The 23303-nt window shown below is 40.8% G+C and overlaps 1 protein-coding gene across 1 annotated transcript; it reads left to right on the top strand.

Annotated features, from left to right (window-relative positions):
• The first annotated feature begins 906 nt into the window (after nt 1-906).
• On the top strand, nt 907-23038 carry LOC130212570 (doublecortin domain-containing protein 2-like). Its single transcript, XM_056443582.1, has 9 exons — nt 907-1193; nt 2011-2065; nt 5209-5285; nt 5452-5586; nt 5767-5916; nt 6906-6960; nt 7195-7375; nt 20152-20222; nt 20583-23038. The coding sequence occupies exons 1-9, from the start codon at nt 907-909 to the stop codon at nt 21429-21431; spliced, it is 1860 nt and encodes a 619-aa protein (XP_056299557.1). The 3' UTR covers nt 21432-23038.
• The last annotated feature ends 265 nt before the right edge of the window (nt 23039-23303 follow it).

Below are 23303 nucleotides of genomic sequence, written 5' to 3'. Positions count from 1 at the left end.
TGCGACAGGAAACGTGCCACTGTAATTTGTAAAAGGGCATCGAGTCCACATGTCCCTGTTGTCATGCAACACAATTATGGTACACGGGACAAACATGTTTTTTGTCCCACTTTCGGGATGGCACAGCCGGGTTTCCAATTGGTCTCTTGATGCCCAATTAACTTTCTCACGTGGCTGTTGGAGAGTTTTAGAGCGATTTAGTCATGCAACAGCTTCAACATTTATATTTGCTCTGCTCACAGAGCTCTTTGTGTATATTTACTCCTGTTTTCTAAACTTTAATAGGGTGTATTGGAATAAAAGTCTTTTATTTTCTTCTCTCGCATCAGTTAATTAATGATTGCCAACCTGTTGATTACGGCTTCGTGAGGTCCCTGGTAATCAGTGAGAGAACAGCGGCGTGTTCCCATAGATACATCCCAACAGATGAGCTCCCACGATACCCAGTATTCATCCTGGGGAAACCACATTGTCCCGTTTGGCTTGGACCATCGCCTGATGCGTAAAGCGGTGCGCACGCGAAGCGGATAACTTGACACCTGTTCCTCGGGAGTGGATTGAGCTGCTGCTAAATGTATGCTTTACATTTATACCTGCAGGACGCATTACCAGTTGTGTGAATGTGCTCCTATATGTATTATTTTTTCAGAGTATCTTTTTTTGCCCGTGAACGCTCCATCTGTGTGCGTCCCAGCTGCTGTCATCTTGGAAGACCTGCGCGCCGCTTCAGCCCCAAACGCCTCTAAACCTCTGGCTAGGATGGACCAGCTCTAATGTAACTATATGGCCTTGGAGATTTTTTCTCGCAATTGGGATCATCCTGTTGTGACTTTATTATAACAAAGATCTCTCTCTGTCGCGCGACAGACTACTTTTTTTCTTCCTTTTTTCTTGTTACGCACAACGATGAGCTCGGAGAGGCCAAACTTTCTGTCGCAGCCGGTCGTGAAGAACGTGTTCATGTACCGAAACGGCGACCCGTACTACGATGCGCGCCGGATTGTGATCAACCACAAGAGGGTGGCCAACTTCGAGACTTTGCTGAGAGAGGTGACCGGCGGGATACAAGCCCCGTTTGGAGCGGTGAGAAACATCTACACACCGAGAGGAGGCCACAAGGTGGACTGCTTGGAGAGCCTGCAGAGCGGGGAGCAGTACGTCGCAGCTGGGAGGGAGCGATTCAAAAGGCTGGAGTAAGTTGAACTAGCATTACTATTTATTATTATATATATATATATATATCATATATATTAATACATATTGTGTGTGTCTGATGATTAACCTAAAGACCACGACTCAACAGTCTGGCCCCAGTGCTGAGTCACAGCACGAGACTCCAGAGGTCACTCCAGAGGAGTGTGCTCTGCTCTGGCCTAGAAATAAGTGGACTTATTCCGCAGATGATACGATTTGTGCAGCGAGTTATTCATAGAATGCAGAGGTGAAGCAGCTAAGTGGGAAAGTATTCTGAAGTGTGCTGTCACTGTGTCACCATTCCAGGGAAAGTCTTGGGTTTTATATCATCTGCTTCAGAACTGGATATATATATATGAAAAAAAGATGGTGACTAAATGCTATATATATATTATTTATTCACCATCCTTTGTGTTCCTCTCACTGCATACCATGTTGCAACTGCAATGCCCTGAGGAATTGGATGGAAAATCAAATCTTAAGAGATGAAGTCACAAATGACTCCCCAACTAACCGTTTCCTTACTATAAATGTGTTTGAACTTATTGGGGATAATGAGGAGCTACACCACTTTTACCATGGCAGCAAAGCTAACAGCAGAGGATACCCACAATTATTAATATGTCATACTAAAAAATTTACATGTACCCATCCCAGATTAATAGAATATATATATATATATATATATATATATATATATATAACTTGTTTGTGAGTTAGAGAATACCTCTGTTGAAATTCATATATATATATATATATATATATAGCCTATTTATGTTTAATCGAGACAAATGTACCTTCATGTGTTGTCTGTAGTTACCTACACATTGGGTCAAGGAGGAAGAAGATGATGCAGACTCTTCCAATGCATGTAAGGCCAAAGTGATGCAAATTAAGCATGCCTTCTATCATTTTGTCAGAACGTAATTTGTGCATCTCGTCGATCCAGAAAGGTAAGTCCCAGCTGAATGTAGTGAACTGTCTTTAGTAAAGTAGCTGTAGCTAATAACAGTGTGGTCATATGTAAGTATTTTGCTTTACGACTTGGGCCAAGCTTTAATAGTACAGATTATTTCATCCGGATTACAATTTAGGACCGATTCTTAAAGGTTTAAGTATAAGAGTGAAGTGTAGTATACAAGGAAAGTATGTTAATACCTTGAATTACCAATCGGTTCGCTATGATCTGTGGCATCTTCTAAACACAATCTGCAGAAATGGAACCTGTTTACAAAATGTACAAAGTCTCGTCAATCAAGTGCAGTAAATCCCTACATGCACATCCCAGAGAAGATCCTCATGTCCCCCTTCACCTCGTGTCCTTTAGTTTAGTCAGACGAACTATAGCTTCATTTGACTGAGTCTGCCTGTCAACCAATCACGGTGGATCGGACAACATCTAAACAGGAAGCCAGTGTCTATAATTACACACAAACACAACCGTCCTTTTTCCCCCCCAAAATGTCCAGCTGTGTAAACTCAGTTAACGTTTCTCCACATGAGAATGACAACTTTAAATTGCAGACACATTATCTCAATTGTTGTTACTTCATTCCATTATTATTTAATTTTTTTGTTTATGGACTATTGAAACCCTTCAATGGCTATGTTTTTCATGACGTGGTTCCAGTTCCAGGAGCTCTACATAATCCAACCTGTATGCAAGATACCTGAGGATGTGTCACAGTGTTACGCTTTTAGGAAGACAGTTTAAGGTGTTGTGTTTAGCATTCCTCTCTGTTGTTCACTGTGAATAATCATGGTGTTGTTGTCTCAATTACCATGCATTATTGATTTATGTATCATAATCATCCCTCCTTGCAATGCATCTTTAATCACCAGCTATGAAGCCACAAAAAGAGCAGCTAAAAACCTGGTGCAAGGGTGTGTTTTCTATTTTTTTCTTCGTAATTAAATAGAATAATGAATAATGAAACAACAAAGAAGTAGAAGCAAACATTTGTGATGCTGGTTGAAATAATGATCAGGATTGTATTATACTTTCTTTTACCCTGGCCGACACACAGATACCTCTCTCTACTGGACACGTTCATCAAACAAATTGAATCAGGACCTGATTGGGAAACGCTCTTGATTTCCTCTTTTCTCCGGCTATTTCAATGTAAATAAGCCTCGTTTTTCATCTGAACGATCTCATTAAAAACCGTTAACCTCGAGGGTTCCTTGCTGCCGTTGTGATTACGTGACGAGCATGAAAAGAGCCAAGTCTGTTGACGAGGACCCGGCCCGCCCCCCCGCTACCCCAGCTGACCTGCCTGATTGTGTCGATTAATGATGAGAACTCTTCGCCGGCTGGATGCTTGGCGAGTTTCTTTCTTGTGCTTATTGATTTTGAAGCATTAGAGGAAGGGCTCATTACAGGAAGGTCACATACAGATGTACCATTCTGTATGTGGCTCATTATGACCCCAGCTGGTGACAACACTCCCTGGTATTCAGAAATGATTACTTTTGATTGCACATACAAGATCTTCTGTTGTTCTCACAATTCTCTTTTTACCTCGCAGTGTCCCTCTTTATTGCTCGATGTTTGACGAGGTGGGCTTGAGAGGACACACTTCAATGCCGGTTACAGTGAACGGTGATGATGGTAGATTAATGGAGTGTTTTAGTGAGACGACAGTCATAGTGATTTCCACCTCCAGTCAAGTCCTGGTTTTTCACAATATCCTTACATCATAAATTATCACAGTCTTTGCGTATTAGTTTAACTACATCCAACACCTGCCCCCTGTAGATGGAATCGAGTGGGTGTGAGATGTATCCAAGTGTATGAGCAGCTTTGAAATGACACGTCTTGGTTACGGCTTAGCGCTAACTGTACACACAGCTTTTTGCCAAACACAATGTGTACATGCACACTAAAATGAGCTGAGGTGACATGTCCTTCCTGCTCCAGCCTCAAAAGCTCATGTGCTTATAAAAATCATTTGTGTGAATAGAAAAACAAATCCAGGACATCTAATGGCTCCCGAGAGAGCAATGTACCTTTGCTTGTGTTCTGTTTGTTCCTGGAATGGTTACTAGCTGTGAGGTTTATTCTAGTCTCGGTGGGTTGTAGCACACATCCAGGTGCAATGGTTGAAATGGAAGTGCATGTTTTGTCAGAACCTCTCTTTGATATTATGCGGTCAGTGTGTGTGTGTCGAGTCCTTCTGTTATACCTCTGAGTGAGTCCCACACCTTTTTTTTTAATGAAGTAAGTTACTGAATTCCACTTGTGGCCTTCACCTCTCTGTTGCCAGGGTGCTCTTAGAGGCCCCCAGAAGACTTTTAATATCCCTCCTTCCTTATCTCTCTCTCTCTCCTTCTCAGAGGATCAAAATCTTAGCGTCACAGTGGGTTGCCGGGTGTTATGGGACAGGACCTACCGTGCTCACTGCTTTCAACCTCAAAGGATTCCCGATGGCTCATTCTTCTGCCATCGCACGAGAGGCAGATTATTTTCGGTGTATAAAATAGCTCTTTCTTTTTTGCTGTCACAGGGTTAAATCTTTTGATGTCACATAATCGTGTTTCTTTTTGTTGCCGTTTATCTCTCACAACAAAGATAGAAACAAAAAAGATGCCAAACCGGGGATCGATTCTTTTTAGTGAATAAACATATTATTATCTACAAATGTGACACATTCAATTCAATTCAATCAAACTGTTCCCACTCTTCGTGGCATTTCTGACTTAAAGGACATTCAGTATGAGACCTGTTGACTACCCTGACATGGGCTGCTATATTTAGCTGACTCCAGTTTGTCCCTAAAGTAAAAGTCCCCAAAGTTTGCACTGATCTGTTGTTCTGAGTCTCCACTGGGAAACAAGAGATGTGCTGAAGTCCCTACTGGACGCACTAATCTGCTAACAATAAGCAGTTTTAGACACACACACACACACACACACACACAGAGACACACACACGTACACACTCTCATTGCCCATGCCAGATGTAGCTAATGGTCTCTGAGCAGCTGCATGTTTGACATCTTTCATTATTTCCAGGCCAAACCTCTGCCACCGAATCGAATCGTTGTGTCAGCTCGATTTCTGAAACCCATCAAGGAGCCGTGCACAATTTTGTAAGTACAATTTCCCTCTAACCATCTCGCACTGTTATGATTTTGCCTCCAACATTTTGAGATTGATTATATACGCATGAAACCCCGATGTTGCCTGTTTACTCGGAGGGATCCACGTGACAACTAGTCAGTGTTGGATTCAGCGACGTATATTTTCTTTACTTAGTGCGGTAGCAAATGGCGACGTCTTGAATCCCGCCATGAGGCTGCTGATCCACCAGAGGATGCTCGGCCACTTTGAAAGAATACTGGAGATGATCACGGAGAGGATGGGTATGAAAGTCTTCGGGGGGGTGCAAAGGTAGGCCCATGGCTCAAAGATGCTCACACGTTTTATATGGACTTCTTACCCTACATGATGATGTCATCCCTCTTTTGCTAACGGTTAACTGTGAGGATCTCCTGCAACTGAAGTACCTTCAAACTGGTACAAACACACAATGGGAACTGTGGGACTTTTGACGTTGTTTCTGTTCCCCAGTCTCTACACCTATGAAGGCCACCAGGTGACCGATGGGGATCAAATGGAGAGCGGTCAGCTGTATGTTGCTGTAGGGAGAGAACGGTTTAAGAAGCTGCCCTACAGTGATCTTCTCTTCACAAAACCCAGAGGGACAAGGAGAGTCAATGGGTAAGTAATATGTATAAGAACACCTTTATTTCATGTTTTTATTTTCCTTCTCAAACCTATATGTAAAAGAAAACTTGAAGGTGTGGTGTGTCATATTTGGTGGCATCTAGCGGTGAGGTTCGATCCCCATAATTACCACACACTTTCAGAAACTCTTTGAATGACCTTGTGTTGAGAAAAGTGACGATGGGTGAGTGGGTAGCAGGTCCGTCTTTCAATCAGGGGGTTGTAGGTTCAATCCCCGCCCTAGTCGATGTGTCCTTGAGCAAGACACTTAACCCTGAGTTGCTCCCTGTAGCTGCGTCTACAGTGAATGAATGTAACAGTATTGTAAGTCGCTTTGGATAAAAGCGTCAGCCAAATGACATGTAATGTAATCTAACATCACCAGCATTGACCAATCTCCTAAACCCTACATCCCCTTGTTCTGTAATGTTTGAATAATCTTTTATAAAAGAGACACACAGCTAAAGTATCTTAACCCTCCTGTTACCTTCACATTTACTAACATATTTTACCCTCGGGGTCAATTTGACCCCAGCAATTAAAACCTCCAGAAAATTATTAGAATTAATATTGTTTCCCAAGTTTAAGTGTGAGGTACTTTATGTTTATTTATTGACTACCTAAATAGCCCTTTAAATATATAAAAAAGTTGATATTTCTTATATATTTGACACAGTGAAAAACAGCCTGGGGTCAAATTGACCCCAAAGAACACCGACATTAAACATTGAATGGGGTCAAATTGACCCTAAAGGTAACAGGAGGGTTAAACACACTCTTATTATTTATCTATTTCTAATTGAGGTGTTTTGTTATCCAACATCACACATCACAGTGTTTGAACCTCAAACTTTTTATTTTCAGATGAAATTTAATTCCATTGTAGTTTAAGATCTACATTTCATTTCAGATTCTTTTGTTCAAAAATTACAAGCATTCTCTCACCTGTATTTATGTAAATAAAACAATTGTTTTGTTCACAGAATGAAAGCTTACTCATTACCGCCTATCTTCAGATTCTCCAAGCAAAATGGAAATGTAAGAATTACATGTTGTACATTTAGATGATTGTGTTTAGTTTGTCAAATTGAAAATCAGGAATTCAACATTTTCACAGCTGTACTGGATGGTTTAAATAAACCAGCTTGCATTTACAAAAATGACAGGAGGAAAGCATGTTATTTTCTGTATGATTTAGTTCATTTGAGTTTTTTGTTGGTCATATTTCCCACAAGTTTCTCATCAACTGAACTCCACTTGTTTTCCCTCCAGAGTAAGTCGATGGTCAGATGCAGTGATAGTGGTGATGGAGAGCCAAAGGCCTCTCCTCCAAGCCACAATGGCAGCAAGAACCATCTGTCGTCCATCGTCAGAGAGATGTCTCAGGCCAGACTCATGTCCCTCAGGAAGAAGAGGAGTGGACAAAGCATGACCCTCGGCATCTCTGATAATGGTAAAGCGGGAAAAAAATAGAACGGTATGATGCAATGTGGTGGATATGTCATCACAATAAACAAAGAAGATAGTACTAAAGCTGCTATACGTGCATATATATGCCTCCGCCACACAACCGGGGCCGAAGAAATGACATGTTTGGGTTGTTGGCCCGCCTGTCCGGGACATTCCTGTGAACGCGGTTCTTCTGAAACCTCTGACTTTATTTAAATTTGGTGCAAACGTTCTGATGTCTGTGGCGACTTTTCCCGCACTAGCGAACAGGAAGTGATGTGTCTTCTGTCTGGGGAAGGAATGGGAAGAGAGCATAACGGCGGTTGGTATTTGTAAAATGCAGGCGCTAGTTCAAAACCTTCCCTTATTTACACACGTTTATCGATGTTTGTGGAATTACTCTCACTGCCAGAGGGAGGAAATGCAAGTTCCACTCTGCAGGTGAAAAGCCGGAGACAGTTTGTGCGTATCGGAGCGTTTCTGTTTCTAAATCCCACGGAGGAAGTGAACACTCGTGTGGGTGTGCACTTACATGTGTGGGTGCATGTGCTTGTGCAATCAAGAAGATGAGTGCCTGGCTCAAGGACACTTCTCACAAGAATGTCACATACATTTTAACGTCTCTTTATCTGAATTGTCTTCTCCCATAAATTATTACCAGAAACATGTGCTCAAACAGGTCTAGTTATACAGTTAAATGAATATGATATCCAGATGATGTAATGCGTGACCTTTTAAATCTTATGTAACCTGCTGCAATCTTAAATTGCCCACATAGTGGCACTGTTGCACTGCAAAGAAAGAGACAGAAATATGGAAAGTAGGTCTCGCATGATGACATTAACTACTATTCTAAGAAACACATTACGTCATCTTCTGGGCTTGTGATCAGTGTTATAATGTACCGCAGAAACGCCAGTTTTGACCTCCCAACATTAAGCTGCGTTGTTTCTTTGGATACCTACACATGCTTCCCATGAATGGTATGTACTTTAGATATATACAGATATATATATACATATTATTATTACACACCATTTAGTTGACCCTTTCATCCAAAGCGACTTACAATCAGTATCTAATAATATATATTGTGAGAAGGAGTTAATGGCATTTCTTCTCTTAACCCTCCTGTTACCTTCAAATTTACTAACATCTTTTACCCCTAATTTGACCCCAGCAATTAAAACCTAGAGAAAATTATTAGAATTGATATTGTTTCCCATGTTTAAGTGTGAGGTATGTTTGTTTGTCTGTTGACTACCTAAATAGCCCTTTAAATAAATAAAAAAGTTGATATTTCTTATATGTTTTACACAGTGAAAAACAGCCTGGGGTCAAATTGTACAGGACATTGAAAACATATCATCATGTGAATTTTATGTTTTCCCAGTTGTCCCCAATAAATTAGGAAAAGTCATGAAATATGAATCAAAAAAAATTATGTCAATCATTTTTTTAGAGACGTTAAACATTGAATGTGGTCAAATTGACCCCAAAGGTAATAGGAGGGTTAAACATAAATACATCTTCCAGGAAACAGAATTGTCTGCAGACTGCCGCTGACCTTGTTATAACTCCGGCTGCGCTGCGAACCGGCATTACGTCATCCCTGGCTCATGATAGATGTTGCCTATTTGCTCCTCTGGCAGGAGTCTTGACAGCAGAAGCCCAAAGGAGCGTGGAGAATTGTGTCTGTGGTTCAGGGGAGCTGGCATTTTGCATCAAGAGAGGGATCAGCAATGTGTGTGCGTTCATCTTTGTGTGCATTTGAAACCTGTAATGTCACCCTCAAAATCCTCAGATTGTGTGGCATGTCATATTACGGGTAGAGGAAACATGTTGCGTTATCGGTACCCTTCGGTGACATTGAGCAAACAGATGGAACGGAAAACGAGACCAGGTATCAGAACAGATATTTGGAAAGGCTTTGAGAGCTTATCATATTCTCATGCATCGTTCAATATTTTCCCTGGACAGTATTTTTTCAAATGTGTCATGTTTACTAGAAACAATATGTATACATGTGTCTGGCTTATCAAATAGGTTTAATAATCCATGTACTGCAGTCTCTGCATGGCGGTTGCTTTGTCTCTGTCCGTGGTGCTGAACGATTCGGCAGGTTGAGGTTTGAAGCTCCTATTTTGGTTTGTGTTCTCTCCCCAAAGCAAATCAATGCTACAACGTTAATTGTGCGTTTGGCTTCTCAAAAGCAAACGAGAGCTGAAATCCTAGTTGCCCATTGGCTGACCAAAAACAAATCACGTACGCGCCCATTAACTGTTACATTTAGTGTTTGTGTTTGTCCAGTTTAGCTTCTCAATAGAGACCCAGGGTTCATATCCACGCTTATTGAGAGATTCACAGCAGCACAGAGGTGTTTTTTGTGTCCCTTTGGGAAATCCTGCCCTGGCTGCACATCAGCTAAACACATCCCAAATATGCTGCCAACAGGAACACCGCCAACACGTTGACTGGCAGAGGCCGCGGAAAGACACTAGATCTCCGGCGCGCTGGAACACTGGAGTGAAAACAAAAGATTATTATAAAGGTGCATTGGCATTATCAATGGTTTTTTTTCGAGAAAGGGGGAGGGGCAGGTAAACATAGAGAGATGTTATGCTGTAAAAGAAGCAAAGGAAAAAGAGAGATGAGACAGCGTGACCCCCGTAACTCGAGATTCTCCCTCTGTGCTGTGCTGACGGTGTGGTGACAGGGGGGTTAGCTTGTGTGTGTCAGTATGCCAGTCTCTATTATTCACTGTCCATCAGCTGCTGGGGAGAACTCCAGCAGCTTCTCTCTGGTGTATCGTAACGTTTCTGACTTTGTTTTGCTTCACAGTGGTGAGTGACAGCAGAGACACGGGGGCAACAACACAGTGCAACAACTCATGCGGCAAAGGTCACAGAATTAATCTGAACTATAGCACGTTTGCCGTGAAAGACTTCGCAGCGGAGACACGTTGCCTGTCCGGCATTTCTCATTTTAAATTAGGGAAAATAATTTGTTCAATTTAGCCAGTAATCAAAAACACATTCAAGTTTCAGGTTGCATTCAAGCAGTCAGCAGCTGTTGCTTACCTCAAAATAGAAATAGGATGTTTATGAGTGTTCTCTTTCTTAAAGGTCCTTGGTGACCACTTCAGTTAATGTTTTCCTTGAGAGGGGAAGAGTAAGGAAGAGGAGAAGTAGGAATGGAAGGACAGAGAAGGAACAAGGTAGCAGAGCAAGGAAAGGATTTGTTTTGGCAGGGGAGGGGAGATGGGATGTCGAGAGAAGGGAGGAGAGAAGAGAAAGGTTAAAGAAGAGGGAATAAAGTGTTGTGATGATGAAGGGAAGAGGGCATTATGTGGAAGGAGAAAAGAAGAGAAAAAAGAGTCCAGGTGGAATCCAATAGTGAGTGCCTGAGACGGTGGAGCACAAGCATTGATTGGAGAGAAAAAGCGGTCGCGGTAAAAGGATGGGTGGGGCTGGGAATAATTGCCTTTCATTTGGATAATCTCTCCATTTAGAGTCATCAAAGCTGAATTTTACTTCCCAAATTGCTGCTCTGAAAATCAACAAAAGAGCCGTGCACTTAAAGAAGGACAGACAGAAAGGTATGGACGAGAGGAGAGCGAGAGGAAAATAGAGGGGAGATGAAGGGGGCCGACTGATTATCTGGACACTCACGTGGATTGTATTTTCCTCTGTGCATGCATTAGTAAGAGGGCTTTCTGATTCGGAAAACTGTGTGTGTCCTCGTCAAGTCCACTCTGAACATGATTGGTATTTGCAAAATAAGCAAATTGTCCCTCTTTAATTTAGATGAACATGTCCTCTTAACTCGACGGAGCGGTACTTATGTTATGTTTTGATCGAGTGATTTGGGTTAAAAGGCTGTTTGTTGTTCAACTTAAGTTCAGTAAGGGATTTAGCCCACCTATGAAAGTTAAATGACTCAATGTGGACTTTTGGTTTGTCGTGGGAGACGACCAGCGGCCTCCTGTGTTTGTTCCACCCGTCCTTCATCCTTCCTCCTCCTCGCTATGCAGACTGTGTAGCTTTTTGCTCTTCGTCACAATCGCAACAGCCACTAAAGAAAATGTAAATATGGGTCGTAATAAGGTGTACAAACAAGCTGTGGGTTAATTATTTTTGCAGAACAACAGTGAAATCCAACAATTTAACAATCTGCCGTCCTTTATCTTCTTGGAATCTCAATTGTGAATTCTTGTTCTCACAGTCATGTTCCTCTTTTGTTTCACATCTCTAAGTGTGCAGAGGGTGAGCTCCAGGTAACTCAAGGATGTCCACTTTACACACAACATCATGTTCTGAGGAGCCTGCTGCCTCCTTTTCATGCACAAGGCTGCATCCTTGAATGTAGCAGGAGCCAATTCAATGCATGCCACACAATAGGGACACATTATGTTCCGTTCCATTTTTTCTCAAAGGGACTTTGATTTGGAGTCAGGGAAGTTTTCACGTATTTTTCAGAAGAAAAAAAAATGAATTTCCAAAACTCGAAATGGAAATGTTCTTGCTCGTATTTGGAGGTTGAATGTGAAAGTAATGAAGATTGCTGCATGTGTGAGCGTGTCTGTGTGTTTATGCGTACCATTACACATGCACACGCCGCCAGATCAACGTTCCGCCTCTGGTGTCATACAAATGTGATGCTGCCTGGGGGAATTAGCTCTGTTAGCATGTATATCTATAACGCCTGTCAGATTGACATAGGGTTCAAGACAGCATCGGGAGGCGGGAGACATGCACATAAAGAGTCTGAGTGTCTGAAATCGTGTGTCTGTGTAAAGAAAAAGAGGCTCAGCAGCACCGGATGTGAGATGGCAACATTGAAGGGATGTTCTTTTTCCTTGCCAAGTTCTTAGAAAGTGTGGCGTGTGATTATTGCGTTATAAAGTAGTTGTGTGTATGGGATGTGCGTGACTTTTTTTATGTGCAAGCGCTTGCATGTCACATTTCAGACGACATGGCCATCCTTTTTCCGATTCCCTCCTCAATTCTTCTCCTTTCATCTCTTCCTTCGCTCAAAAAGGTTCTTGGTGACCCTTTGATGCAGGATTACTGGATTAAAGTGCAGGCTAGCTGTACTAATCTGCCACATAATCTGTTAACAAGTGTTTCAGCTGTGACATACAACGGGGAGGTCTGTGACACGTCATTTATAGGGTTAGGGTAACGTGTGACACTTTCATTGAGAGAAAAATTCTTCATTTCTCTCACTTGTAATCTAGCCTACTTTGCACGTTTAATTTTTAATTTTTTGAGGTTTATCTCGTCTGGAGTAGCTGTGATAGTAACATCAGTATTTGCAGGATTAGTATCAGCCAAAGAGAGTGAAACAACGTTGACATTCAACCTAAATGGCAAGAGTAAAGGAGCTGGACTCAGGAAGCTTCTGTGTGCTTTATGTTAATCATCGTGTGTTATAAAGCAGTCATACATACATATTCAAAAGTTCTACATTCATAATTTTTAATCAAATAATAAATGTTAGGGTGCAAAGAGAACATGAAAACATATGCTGTATATTTAAATATAATTTTTTTGTGTGTAGAAATCTTTTATTTGTTTAATATCTGGTCATATCACACTGATTAGACCGAATCCATTCAAAATAATCCTTTCATGTGATAAAGACACTGCATGGTACGGTTTCTGAGAAAAGTAAGAGAGAACAAGCATCATGAGTTATTAAAATATTCAACTGAAGATGTGACCTTTATGAATATTACTCTGCCTGTCTCACTACAACATTGTTAAGCAGCATTTTCCTCGGATTTAATTTCAAAAGTTTCTAAGCACAGGGCTGCCCTTAACTTTAGATTAGCAGCATTTTCTACACTATTGAAAACGTTATTTCTAGTGATTGGGTGTTTTTTTGCTGAGATGCATCTTGGAAACAAAGCTTAATGTGCTGTACATTACTTTATACTCTATAAATACTTTAAAGTACCCGGTTATATGTCCTATTACAAAATCAAGATAGCCCAGCGGAGCAAATCAGATCATTTAGTTTGATCTTGCAAATAGCTACTGGTTTGCTCTCATCCCGCTCTTCTTCACCTTTGCTCACAACTCCTTACATGTACCATCTGTAACACCCTGTTCTGTCTCTCCTGTGTTCCGTGTCTCCTGTGTTCCGTGTCTCCTATGCCTCCTGTGTCTTCTCTGTCTTAATTGTTTAATTCCCTGCACCTGCCCTCAGCCACTCTTGTCTCGTTACTGTCTGATGTCGTACACCTGTGTCCCCCCTATATATTGTGTTAGTCTTTTCCTTGTCTGCTGTCGGATTGTCGTCTATGGTTCCTTGTCCTTTTTCCGTCGTCCTGTCTGTGTTCCTGATCCTGCCTGCTTCGACCCTGCCTGCCTGTCTGTCTGCCTGTCTGCCTGCCCCTTTTGGACCTTGTTCATTTTTCAACTGTTTTGCCTCATTAAAGAGCGCCTTTTTGTTATTTATATTGAATCCAGCCTGTCTTTCTGCGCCTGAGCCTCACCACGTGACACCATCATGCATCCAGAGAAGAGTAGCAAAGTACTTCAACACGTTATATGCTGCTATACAATTTAGGAGATCTCCACTGGTTTGCACCAGTTGGAGAAAGGTGAAGTAGGAATAGTAGTTGCTCCATCTCTCGCATCCCTTTTCACTCCAACAGCAGATCAGATGATTCTAATTGGTGGAAGACAAATGGTCCGAAGTGTCAGATCCCAGTCAGCTCAATGAGTCCTGACCTACATAGATGAATCAATGATGTTACTACCCTCCCTCAGACACTAGTGCATCTCCAGACACCTGAACAGGCTTGAGGAGCTGCCTACCATGGGCCAGGATGAAAATAAAATCAGACCTGTAGTCTCTCAATCCAGAAAGGAGTAAGGGACGAGACCATCTTCCTCTCAGTTGATAGTGAGAATGGTCAACTTCAGGTCCAACCTGGGATCAGCCTGTGCGAGGCGAGGTTGTGATGAGTAGGGCAGTGATTTGATGGTATATATCTGGGGGGAGAGCTTCTTGATCAGGGCCACGTCAGATACCCTGACCTGGAGCCGGTGTCTTGGATACAGCTCAGAGGAGACCTGCTAACCTCCAGAACTATAGAGTACGATGTCGATCCATTTTGGCTGCAAGGCCAGTGCAGGGTCCTGCATTAAGAAAGTCGAAACCGTAAAGGAAACAAACAGGATCAGACCTGCAACAGCACAGCAGTGGATCCATGTCCTAAGTCCATTGACAACTTTACATTGACTATAGGTGTGAATCTCTGTGGGTCAGCCCTGTGATACAACTGGTGACCTGTCAAAGGTACACCCTGCCTTCCCCCAATGTCAACAAAGGCCCCCACAACCCTGAATAGGGTAAGCAATCACAGATAACAGATGGATTGATATTTTAGTCCACCTAAGCACAGTTTCCACGAGGCTCATTCAATAATAGATTTAGCTTTGCATACTTAAAGTTGGAGGATTTAAAAAAGAAAGGTCACACATGAAGCAGCAGGGCTTAACATATCATGACTTGTAGGCCCCAGTCTGGGTCAAGCCCTGGAAAACACTGGATCCTACATTTCCCACAATGCAACTGAATTCACATTGATAAAGCTTCCTGCTGAGCCACACAACTGATTTTTGAAATGTCCAATTACAAGTAGTGTGAGTGGCATGTGTTCAAATGATGGTATGAACCTTAAATACAGTTATTTATTTATCTACAAAGCATTACCATTACAAATATGATGACGGTGGATGTGCTCATTTGTGTTTTGCTGGATTGCTGATTGCATAACATGCATCACTCTTACCCTAAAGATTCCGAAAATGTTTTGCTAGTTAGCCTCGTACACCTGTGAATAACATTTAAATATATTATATGAATGCATGAGAGAGAAACGGATGAACAAAAATAACGTTAATTTATAATTTTTTACACTATATAGCTGGATTGCTTTCCTTTGTGTTCCGTCACTATATACTCGATACCAACTCTGGCCAGTGACTGGAGCACACTTTCTGAGAGGCAACATTTCATAATTACCATTTAGAGTTACTACCCATGTTGGTTTACATCCCACCATAACTCAGCTATGAGCTGAGTGGGCTAAATCAGCTTGTTGTAAATAAGACAGATAATCTACTGTATGGTGGTATACAGGGAGTGTTGTGTAAAGTGATTTAGGTGCATTTAGTAGTAAGTCAAGTTTTTATTTCACACTGCAGAGCTAATCCGCTAAAGGTAGAATTGGCTTGTGGAGGCCATGTCAACAATTCGTTTCTGCCTTGGTTTCTAAGCACAGATACGGTGTGTATTAAAACAGTCATTTGATTGATTTTTTTTAGAATTTGCATTGAAATAAAGATTGTACTATTCCTCATCTCTAATGAAATGGAAAAAAAATCCCAAGCAATGACCATGGAATCCAAAACACTCGATACAAAGGCAGTCACAAGGAACAAGGGAGACAAAGGTTGCTCCCCTTGCCTCCTTGCATCTAAACCACATTCATTTTCAGTCGAGGATCACTGCGTCCTAGTTTTAATCATTCACTTGTTCACTCGCTGAGAATGGACAATCCTTGACCTTTTTGGTCGCCGTCTAAGCTCCCGAGACTTAAATCAACAGCACAAACACACACTTCCAAAGAAAGGAGAATGCTTCCTTTTCAGCCGCCGTCAAAGCTCCTACAGGCTACAGTTAAATAGACGATTTCTTACACGGCGGTCGCTCTCTCATTACTGGGCACAGCTGTTGGACAGTTTTATTTTTACTGTCAGTACGAGTCGATCTGTTAAAGTCACACATCTCTTACTCAATGTTCTTCTTACATTTTGTCATGACAACCGTTTTTTAATCTAGATTTTTCACAGTCGCAGAGCAATTAATTTATTGTATTGTATTGTACAATTCATAGGTGATCTTTATCCCCTGGCAAACACTCTTCTTCTGCCCTATCTTAAAGGTTGGCTCGAACACGTTACTATTAAAATACATCACTATTAGAAATCAAAGTAATGTCATTTTTAACCCTCTTATCTATCCTTCAGGAAAATAATTGATCCCCAGAGGATCTATTTAATTGTGGTTAGCGTTCCAAATGTGTAAGAAGCATTCACAGAACTTTACAGGTGCATTAAGATCAAAATGAAAGTCAAGATGGAAGGTGGGCATCGTCCGAGGAAGGGGGGGCCAAAGGGCTTTTTGTTGCCAAAGACATGCAATGAGTGCGTCGTGATACGCTAAAATGAAGCTAGAGAGGTAGTTTGAAACTTGACCACGCCACACATTTGATGCATTGATGTGAACATGTGTTGGCAGGGATGAAGTATTTTTGCAGGCCGGAAGTTAGCATTACTATGGTTCCCTTGACAAAAAGCCAACGTCATTTTTCTTGTGGATTTCGAATGATAGCAGCTCTGAGACAGAAAGACGTTCATTGGTCGTTTTGTTCAGCAAGATGATCTACACTTTTAGGATTTTGGAGGCTTGAATGTAAGCATTGCTAAAGGGCAAAAGGTTAGACGATGATCGTGCTACACCTTCGCCTCATGGCTTAACATCACCATGGTGGACGAGTGTTTGGCTTGATGGCATTTAAAAGTCTCATTTTGCAACGTGTTAGGTCGCCTTCACACAGTGTAACACAAGAGTGTGCACAAAACCATCAACAGAACGATTTCAGACAACAGACAGAAGCACAGAGTATCTTAACGTGTTGAACAGGATTCAACAGCTTTTAGAGAAACAAGAAATGATTTGCAGAACAGGAAGGGTTTATTTAGCTTAGTGACTTTGCAACACATTTTTGCAGTTACATTTGCTATAAAATAAAATAAATAGGTTCATGCCCTTGACTGCTACATATTTCCTGTGGAGTCAAGAACGGGAATGTATTGTATGGAATAAAGTCAGAACTCTTTCTGAAAGAGTGAAAAAGGATTTAAACATGATAGACCCTCCAATTCTCTGCTGGACATGGTTACCCAGCCCAACTCTGCATTAGAGGACTGAAGAATACACAAATGACACCATCGACAGTGTGACATTTGCTGATTGGCAACAATCCCTCATATCCTGTGGAATCCATTAAACGATGCACCTGTTAGCTTACGCTATGCTGGGACTTGAATTTAAAAATGAATGCTCTATTGTTGACAATGTAGCTCAGATTCAGGGTTCACCTGAGCACAGGGAACCATGTGCTGCATATTGTTTTATTAATTCATGAAATCATACATAAAGTATTTCATGGAATAGTATTTACATCATTTACCTCGAGTGAACTGCACACTCGATTCCCTCAGTGTGTTTGGGTTGCCAGTGTTGGATGATCAAATGGAAACACAGATCAAAGCAATGCTGCACAAGATAACTCTCTGTAGCTGGAGTGGACGGACACAGATCAGATGCTTTTTTGTTTATATACATATATATATATATGTATATAAATAAATATATATTATAAATAAATAAATAAAAACAAATATATATATATATATATATATATATAAATGTTTCCCAAAAACTAAAATATTCAGTAGTAAGGCAGATGTGTTTGTAAAGAGAGAGATACATAGTTTGTATTTATGGGAGGTTTTTGTACATTACATTTCTCTGGAGCGACATTAATTTAAAACTGTATCTTTTCATCAGATTGGCAGCGATAGATGTTTTATATGAGTAATTTATACACACTTACAGCTGCGTCCTTGTTTCCCCTCTCACTGATGGATGAGATGTAGCATTACTTCAGAAGTGTGGGTGCGCTCTGTCGGAGTTTGTTTGACACTAGTGTAAGGAAAGAAGGAGTGAGTGTGTGTGTATGTGTGTGTGTGTGTGTGTGTGTGTGTGTCTTTGCCTCATTATGACAAGAAAAAAAGAGACAGACAGACACATATTCACATTCACAGACACACACACTGTAAAGTAATTTTTAACACCACAGCCTAAATCAACTGGATTTAATGAAGAGCAAGAAAGGGAGATTCTAAATATTGTGCTTAATTTGATTTAGCATTTTCATGAGCCCGTGCCTCATCCTCAAATCATGTTAAGATGTTTAGAGTCGTTGCGGCTCATCCACTGCTTACTGCTTACACTCAATCGCTCGGCTCTCGCTGTTAATGAATGCGGCCGATTTCCATAAAATATTCTTAAAGAGGTCCGGTATTATTAGCATAACGTTTCATCTCCCCACCATAGCTAAACTTCAATCAGTTTTGCATTTGAAATGCATTACATGTCTCCATAAACTCTTCTAATCTCTACAGAGTCATTTTTCTTCTTTAACTGGTCTGTGTAGAAAGAGGAAATAATATTAAAGACATTAATTACACAGTTTTTTCCTCACTCTTTTGCTGCAATGTCAGTCGCATCCTGTGTTTCACAACAAGTGTGTAATTTATCAGAGCGTATAGTTGTATTCCGCTTATGATGTTTAGGGTTAATCACTTCAAGCTCTTTGATGCACAGGCTCACACAAAAACTGAAAAGAAAAAGAAAAGTAATAATTTTTGCTCTGCATCAAACCTGCCTGGCTGAGCTGATTGCTTCAATATGAATGAGCTATTGAGTTGTGGTATGATGTCTTCATTTCCACCCCAAAAATCCACGATATCACTATGTGGTTGTTTAGGTAGTAAATTATGAGTGTGCAAGTGCATGTTTTTCTATTACGGCAAATATATATATATTATATATATGTTGTCTCCAATCTACTCCCACGCTGTACTTTTCAGTCTGTTTTGCACATCTTGTTTTGGGTAGAATTATTTAGACGGCTTCTTGCAACAGTGTTAATAAGAATATAGGAAATTAAAAAAGCTTCCGCCAATGACAACACGTGGTTTTTTCCATATTAAGAATACATTTTGGCCCCCATTTCTTCTTTCAAATCAAATTTGAGTGCCTCCATTGAAAGCCAGTGTTGTGGATGAACACCAACACTGGTGATGAGCCTGTAAACGTGTGTGTTGGTTCTCTCTGCCCTGCTTCCATTGTCTGGGCAAGTTGTTTACTTGGCTGAGATGGTTCTGGGTGTTTTTATTTCTCTCCACCAGGTGTCAGTCTTGTGCTGTGTTTTGGTCATGGAAGACCGAACACACAGCTGTGGGATAAAAGATGTATAATTTCAATAATTGGATGATGTATAAAAGCTCCCTTATTTATATGAGGGGTTGTATGGATTTCTGAAAATGATGTAATGGGCTCTGACTGGGCTCAGGGTCCTGAATTTGTATTCAGCAGCATTCCTTATGCATTCCTATAAAATCGCATAAGGGAATGGAAAACAAATTAGCTCAAAAAAGGCACGAATCATAATGAACCAATGCATAACCTTTAAGGGGTTGTTTATGTTAAATTCATTGTGTGATTACTTGCTACATTTTGTCATGTTGGTTTTCTACAAAACAGAATGTCAAATCAAAAATAGTATTCATGGCGTTGATGCATTTCATAGCATTGTATTTATTACCTTCATCTCTATTGTGTCTGGTATGGCCAAGAGAAGTCTCTTTAAGCCTGGGCAAGAGAGAATACATGTTGATGTATCGATGCCAGGATGACGGCCATAATCATCCTTCTTGTTATATTGCCCCTAGCAAGCCACTTTAGGGCACAATGTCACACACGTGGACGAGACACATCTCATAATGACGCACTTAAACAAACTTTATTCACGTTGTTTATCTAAAAACAATTAATACAAATACATTTCTCGTCAGCTATTAGCAAACAGTGTGCACAGGTAATATAATTGTGTTTTCTTTCCATTTCCAGATGACCTTGAATCAAAGGCTGATGATGAGAAAACTGAGGACAAGACCCCCCAAGACGAGCCAGCCGTGGAGGTAGAACCATTCATCTTTGTGTCAATGACTTTCACTTTGCTCTAAAGGACGTGATTCATATGAATATCACCCGTAGTATGTCAAGCATTAGTTTGATTTGTCATGTCATGTGTAACACCATGACTTGTTGAATATTGTTAAGCATGCTAGAAATAGTTTATATATATATATACATATATATATATGTATATATATATATAACAATATAACAATAAAGCAAATAATAGAGTTATCTAGCTATATTTCAGGGATATGTAGGTCACAGGGAGAATTTTTGTTTCAATGCAATTATATTGAATGCCTGTTAAAATATTTAGAGCCACAGCATAAATTGTTTTCTGTGGTATTATTGGATTACAGAATCCGCCCGATGATGCTACAAAAGCCTCAGTGGACAATGTTGGAACGGCAGGAGATAAGGAGGAGGCTGTTGCTGAAAACACCACAGAAGAAGACCCTTCCACTAATAAAGAGGAAATGAAGGGACACCAAGAGAGAAGTGGGAAAGGAGGGGAAGGGAATGGGAAAAATGCCAAGCAAAATGATGACAAAGGGGGAGAAACGGCAGCACCTGAAAAGAATGAGGAGGAGGAGGTAGAAAAAGATGTACAGGAGGTGGTCACAGACGAGAGGAAGGAGGAGGTTAAACGTGAGGAGCGGGGGTCCAGCAGTAGCAACAGTGATAAGGCCCAGGACCGTGAAGAGAAAGAGGATGGAGGCCATACATCTTCTGAGGGGAAAATAGATGAGCGAGACAAAAAAGAAGAAGAAAAGAAGCAAGATAAAGACAGTGAGAATGGTGAGAGAAGCAGTGAGGACCAGGTTAATGATGAAGACATGGGGGAAGAACAGCAAGAGGCAGAAAACAGCTGTGACCCGGAGAAGATTCATTCAGATAACGAGACAAAAGAGAGCGATAAGGGCAGAAATAGCAGTCGTGGCAGTAACCGGGAAGAAGATGGGAGCAAAACAAAAGGGGGAGCTACCAAGGAGGCAGGAGAAGAGAAGAGAGAGGTGAATGGAGAGGTCAGTGGAGAAGATGATGAAGTGGAAAGGGGAATGCAGCCGGACACTGTCGAGAATTCATCCAAAGATGCCACAGCAAATGGAGAGAACGAGGTAGATAATGAAGAAGAGAATCGAGATAAAAACAGGGAAGAAGGATTAGGAAGAAGTTCCATGAGCGGTGCTGGAAATAGTAAGCAATAATGTATGATACAATCTTCAAATAACGAAGGCGACAGAGTAAAAGCAACTAGGCGGCCATGTAGAGTGAGCACTAAGAAGGAGAGTCCCAAATAGTCAAGCACGCAATAGCAGCTACAAAAGGTACAAAAACACCATTAACATTTCAGGTTTGAATTCAAAAGCCTTTCATTAAAATATTATTCATAACTATCACACCTGAAACAGGCAAGAATAATTAAAGCTTATTTTTCATTAAGTCATTATGTTACCTCCTGGGCTGCTTTATCCTTTCATTTTACGCTGTCTATGGTAGTGAGTGCTGCTGGGACGTTGAAATATAATTACAGTCAAACAATGTTTCATAAATACATGTTTATTTTTATCAGGTATGATTACACTAGTTTGTTCTTTGTAAGATGCTTTTTCTATGTATGGCATATTTTTGTCTATTCCCCCAAAACAAGTGATACAAATTAACTTTTTTAAGTACAATATGCTATGTGTAATATTGTAAGCATACTGTATGCGTCTGATTGTTATTTCAAATCATAATCCTTTTTTTAGCTTGTCATTATGTCTTATGATATCTGACTATTTGTATCCCCAACCAAAAATATAAAAGAGAAAAGTGAGGATGATTTAATACTACAGACTTTCTCACTTCATGTTAACCATATGTAATCAAATCTGTCAACAAATAATAAAAATACTAATTAGAGTGTGATAACCCTAGCTTCTTTTGTGGCCGTGTATATGATCATTGTTGAGTTTACTAAAGACAATGTTTGTCAAATTGGACAACCTAAAGTATATGAAATGTTTAAATATGAAGATTCATGTTATCTAGAGCCACTACTGCTGCATTTGTTTTATTTGTATGCTTTATTGGTACACTCGTTTCATGATTAATTATTATTTGTTCGACTATAATCCATCACAAACCAACACAGTGATGGTGTTTGTGTTGCTCGGAGAGGAAAGTACAGCACAAGGTAGAAGTAGATGAAGTTAAATGACATCATCTCAGCATGAGAACCACAATGTTTCTATAATTATGTTTTGTCAGTCAGAAGATAATATATATCGCCAGTAATTAATGTCAGACAATCTCTTTTCATGCAAACCAGTGATCTGTGTGCATGATGATAACATGTGAGTGTCTTCTTAATGCACCAATAAATATGATGACAACGTGCATCAACCATAACTTATTTAGGCCTTTAATCTAATTCAAGAAACCAAGATGCTAAACTCAGCGAGGGACAAGTCTCGAGTCTTGAACAGCTTTGATTAGGAAGATGGATGCGACAGCATTCAGAATGCGATGTGGCTGACATCTGGTTCGTTTGAACATTTTCTTTGCCGCTCTGTTCTACCGTGAAAGACGGTCGCGTAGAGGCCCCGATGAACCACCTCCCAGCGGCAGGAAGCTGTCGCGTGAACTGTGATCTAATTCAGTGTCTGTGATGGCCTCGCCAACCTCTCATCCCTGCAGCTGTTCAAATTGGGATTCTCTCAATGTGTTTGTGAGTCACCATCCCACTGGGAGGGGGCGGGGGGCATGGATGAGAGAGAGAGAGAGAGAGAGAGCAAAGAGCAAGAGGAGGCGGGGGAGGGGCGTGTAGGTGAGTCACACGGCCTGACTGGTCGAAGCTTCCTCTCCCTGAATGAGTTCCCTGATTGATGACAGTTTATACACGGTGTCATGGAGGCTCAGTAGGTTGGAACATCATGGACAGTCTGCATAAATACCAAATTAATTCATTATTAAACATGAACTACTCATTCTCTTTTTGTTTTTCTCCATGATGTCTTTAGCTCTACCACAAAAAAAGACTCATGTATATGTATACAATGCATAGAACTTGCCCTGTGTTTCCTTGGCATTGTTGT

Source organism: Pseudoliparis swirei, chromosome 22 (assembly GCF_029220125.1).
Source record: "Pseudoliparis swirei isolate HS2019 ecotype Mariana Trench chromosome 22, NWPU_hadal_v1, whole genome shotgun sequence".
Taxonomy (NCBI): domain Eukaryota; kingdom Metazoa; phylum Chordata; class Actinopteri; order Perciformes; family Liparidae; genus Pseudoliparis; species Pseudoliparis swirei.
Note: the sequence above shows the minus strand (reverse complement) of the source record. Positions and strands in the feature narration are given on the sequence as shown.

What these genes read in the sequence shown, in the direction of transcription:
- LOC130212570 (XM_056443582.1), top strand. Translation starts at nt 907, where the DNA reads ATGAGCTCGGAGAGGCCAAACTTTCTGTCGCAGCCGGTCGTGAAGAAC. An exon ending in GGGACAAGGAGAGTCAATGG is followed by an intron (nt 5,917 to 6,905) that starts GTAAGTAATATG and finishes TTTTGTTCACAG; the next exon opens with AATGAAAGCTTACTCATTAC. An exon ending in TCTCCAAGCAAAATGGAAAT is followed by an intron (nt 6,961 to 7,194) that starts GTAAGAATTACA and finishes TTTTCCCTCCAG; the next exon opens with AGTAAGTCGATGGTCAGATG.